Genomic DNA, 4231 nt, shown 5'->3' with positions numbered 1-4231 from the left:
AAGGGAGTGTGATTTACCTGGAGTTTACACGTTCATATGAAGAATGGCTACTGCGTATATTATCAGCAAGGTGTTTTCTTCAGTGGGAAAAGAAGTTCTTCAAAGAATTGGGATTTGGAGTTTCTGACTGTTTGGCCATTTTGTACAGGAAACCTAGAAGGTCAAAGTAAAGTAACGCAAATTTTTTTTTTTTTAAGTCAGCAAACCAACTCGCATAAGACAGAGCACAAAATAACTAAAAAGGATTTCTATTAAAGGAAACTAGTGTTCACAATTGTATGTCTTGACATTATTAGAGATGTAAATAAAAATATGTGATTCTGGGGTGCTGATTAGTTCAAATAACAACTATTTATTATATTTGAGGAAGCAGGAATATTTAAGGTGCTGGTCAGTATGGCATGACCATCAATGTGGGAGGATATTACACAATGGCTTCAGGATAAAGAACACATGAGCACTCAGTCAAATAAAGCAAATGCACACAAATCTTATCTGAACCCTTTATTTCATGCATAGATCTTCACAAACCTATGGGTTTCACAAAATGCAAAACATTACACCATAGTGCATTTGACATTTTCAGCACAAGGTGAAGTTCAGTGCTTCTTGTAGGAGCCCTGATCTAACTGGAACATCAGTCAGAATGAGAGGGATGTTACATCTACAGTGAAGATGGGAAGAGCTTCAGAAAGGATGGAATCTGTGAGATTATACCAAAGGAGGGTGACCAAGATGGCACCCAAACCCCTTGTTTCCACTTGTACATTTTACAATTAGATTCACTTTGATACTCCTCATTGGCTGTTGTTTTCAGTTTGATTCTTCTGGTTCCAGAACATCAGCTGCATCAACCTCCCCATGGTCCATTGGTCCTGTTATTCATTGTCCAGATATGAAGAAAGGTGTTCTCATGTTACACAATTTCAGCAATATACATCACGTACAGTCCTGTGTAAGCAAATTAAACAGTAAATGGCTAAAAAAAGGGATTAAGTAAAAGATTGGTTATATTCATAACTATATTCATTGAACAAATAATGGTTTTTATCACTAGCTAAAGCAGAGCATATATATTTTCCCCCTCCCACCAAAGCAGTTCATGTCAAAAGGCTTTTTTAAATCTATACACAGCTCCACCTAGGGATCTGGGCCTGCGCAATTCTTGATTACCCATGCAACATCAGGATTATGGGATCTGGGGAAACACTAAGCACTCCATAGTACATTAAAAAACAAAAGACCATTACACAAACCAGTTCAGATCAGCAAATCAATAGGGTTTCAGGATGTTTTCAGAATAAATGTCATTTGCCTTGGACAACCAAGTTTTTCATTAGAATGTGTGCTGATGGCCACTTGAGGTCTCTGAAGGTTACAAGTTTACAAGTCAAATCTTGAGTCCTGAATTGGAAGATGAGACGGAATTGGTCAACCAATTAACTGGTTGCTATGGAAACAGTAAATTGATTTAACTTCACACCCTTTCTATGATGTTAAAAAATTAATCTTGTCTGATCTGCCCTTATAGTTTTGATCTGAACTGGCCTTAAAAGAAATAAACAGAGGAGAACTGGATTTCAAACAAAGTAAACAAGGTTATATTTACCTGCAATGAAGGCTGACAGTATAAGAGATTGGAAACAGTAAAGTACTACCCCAGCAGTTCTTCCTCCCAAGTACAGTTTTTGCAAGATTCTTGAAATTATTTATCCAGTTTTATTTAATGGAGTACAGGGCTTCATGTATTTCACAAATCCTACAAAAACTACATTACACACTAAATCAACTTCCAAAAAAGCTATTCATGGATGCAATTTTTTAAATAATAAAACACACCAGTTAGTAAATAAAAATCAACTCAAAACCAATCCAATATAAAAAACTAAAACAAGTTGTAGTACTTTACCACTCAAGCATACTGTCATATTTTCCTTCTTGTCAAACACTTGCTTTCTGGATTTAATTGTGATTACTTCTCCGAACACCTCATATATTGTTCTGCTGAGCCTGGGAGTGTCTCTTCAGCAGTTTCTATGGAGACAATAGGTTCCACCATTAGAGGTAGACATAAGTAAAGTTATAATCCTGACTGAATATACCTTTGTTTACTTTGTTTGCTCAACCATATAATTCTGACCATACAACTCTGAAAGGCAGAAGCGCATGCAACTTAGCACACGTCTTCCCCGTGTCTGTTAATCTCCTCACATTCCAGCATCTTCTGCAGTGTTTCCGCCTTCTCCATGTCTTTGTTCTCCTTCAGAATTTCAATCAGGCTGCGAATACTCTTAAGAGTAGAATCTGAATCAAACTTCAGAGCATCCTTTCTAAGCTGGATAATGGACTTATAAGACCTCTCGATCAGTTTGCTCATTTCAGCCTCACTGTCCTTCACTTCTTGCTGAAGTTTGGACATCACTTCCTCCGCTGAGAGTATTTTGCCTTCAGTATCTTTTTTCAGGTCCTCATAAGTTCCAGTTTTTTCTTCTTTTACTGCCTCATATATTTCATTGCCTTTTTTGTGGTCCGTGTAGCTGCATTTTCCGGGACAGACGGTACATTTGTTGTTCTCCATCACAGAACACCATTGTAGGTTAGTTACCCACCAGCACCCTGGATAGTGGCAGTTTACCTCACACACGGTGCAGCAAGTTGCTTTGCTCTTAATTTCGACCTTCTTCATGACGACTACATTGTATTTATATGTAAAGTTGTTATTTTTCCTCATGTCCTCTTTGTGCTCTTCCAGAGTTTTCTGTTGGTCCTCAAGTGCCTTCTGCTTCATGTGCCTCAACTTGATCTGCTTATCCAAGTTCTGGATACAAGTTTCCAGTCTTCTATGTTCCAACAAGACATTTTCAGTCATCCTCAAGCTTTGAGTTTCCATTTGATCCAAAGTCTGAAAGAACTCCCTCATGCTCTCTGCTCCATTATCCCAGGCTGTTTTATAAATTCCTTCATATTTCTTAGCAGGTTTCTGAAAAGGAGTGTTGTTGAACAGGAAGTGAACAGATTCACCATCTTCGTCTTTGCGGAAAGGTACGCCAGACTTAATAACTGCATTAAGAGCTGAAGGTGGCATCCAGTCTGAGAAGGTGATGAGAGTCAGGAGGTTTTTCTCCATGTTCTTCCCAAAGACGGACAGGATGGCATTAAAGATGTACTTCTGGCTAGGACTGAGGCGATTTTCAGATGCCTTTACCACAAGGCAAGCTGCATCTATTTGTTGAACACCACTTACAGATTTCAATAATGTGTACAGATTCTGAGCAATGTTTTTAAAATCTTTATCTCTTGTGTCTCCATATCCTGGTGTATCAATGACTGTGAGGGAAAAAGGAACAGACAGTTCCTCCAGCCCATAAATCTCATAGGCAGTAATCGCAGTGGTCTGAGATTCAGTTTGGTCACTTTCACCTTCAACCGGAATGATTTCAAACCTGATCTTGTCTTCCCAATTTACCCCCAGCATGTAGTTGACCATCATATTGATGAGTGAAGACTTTCCTGTTCCTGTTTCTCCTACCATCAAGATTGTCCTGTTCCTTTTTTGAGGGTCCTTTTGTCCAAATGTGCATCTCCTGACCGTTTCATCTTCATTCAGAGCTTCCTGGACTGTGTTCAGCAGGTATATTTGTATGGGGTTTGTTACAATCAGTTTGCTGTTCTTAATTACATTTGACCACTTTGACGTAGCTTCTTGTCTTGTCCTAGAGTAACAGAGAACAACTTATGTGCTTTCATTTTGGTATTTATTGTAATTTCTACACACACACACACGCACACACAAACACTTTGCCCAGGATGTTGAGATAGACACTGTAGCATCTTAGAATTGAATAAATTATTATTATAAAAAACATTTTCAGCCTTAGTGATTATTCTTCATGAATCCAGTTTAAAAAGTACAGACAGCAATTCAGAGTACAATAAATAATTTATGACACATAATTAAAATACTACTCCCCCATAGATCTGTGCCATCACACACCCTCAAACAAATTATTTAGACCAGAGACAAAAATATAATCAGCAACAAATCTGCCATCTGCAATACTCCATCTATCCATTATTTATACCCACTTATCCTGGGCAGGGTCAGTGAGAGTGATAGGCTCCAGGTGTGAGGGAGTGGGGAATTTCGGAGACCAAACGCGACTGAGCAGGGATTCTTTAAGATATCCACCTGGGTGGAATAACCACTAAATCTCGTGAGAGACAAAGTGAC

General features: G+C 38.5%; 1 protein-coding gene across 1 annotated transcript; it reads right to left on the bottom strand.

The window, feature by feature from the left end:
• Positions 1-489: 489 nt before the first annotated feature.
• LOC118234239 lies at positions 490-3532 on the bottom strand. The gene has a single exon (XM_035430648.1). It carries the CDS (start codon positions 3530-3532, stop codon positions 2174-2176), a length of 1359 nt encoding a protein of 452 aa, XP_035286539.1. The 3' UTR covers positions 490-2173.
• Between the last annotated feature and the right edge of the window lie 699 nt (positions 3533-4231).

The sequence above is a fragment of the Anguilla anguilla genome, chromosome 8 (genome assembly GCF_013347855.1).
Source record: "Anguilla anguilla isolate fAngAng1 chromosome 8, fAngAng1.pri, whole genome shotgun sequence".
NCBI lineage: Eukaryota > Metazoa > Chordata > Actinopteri > Anguilliformes > Anguillidae > Anguilla > Anguilla anguilla.
This window is presented reverse-complemented; position numbering and strand designations above follow the sequence as displayed.

Bases quoted from the DNA above. Each gene is read 5' to 3' on its own strand.
- LOC118234239 (XM_035430648.1), bottom strand. From the start codon at position 3,532: ATGGTAGGAGAAACAGGAACAGGAAAGTCTTCACTCATCAATATGATG.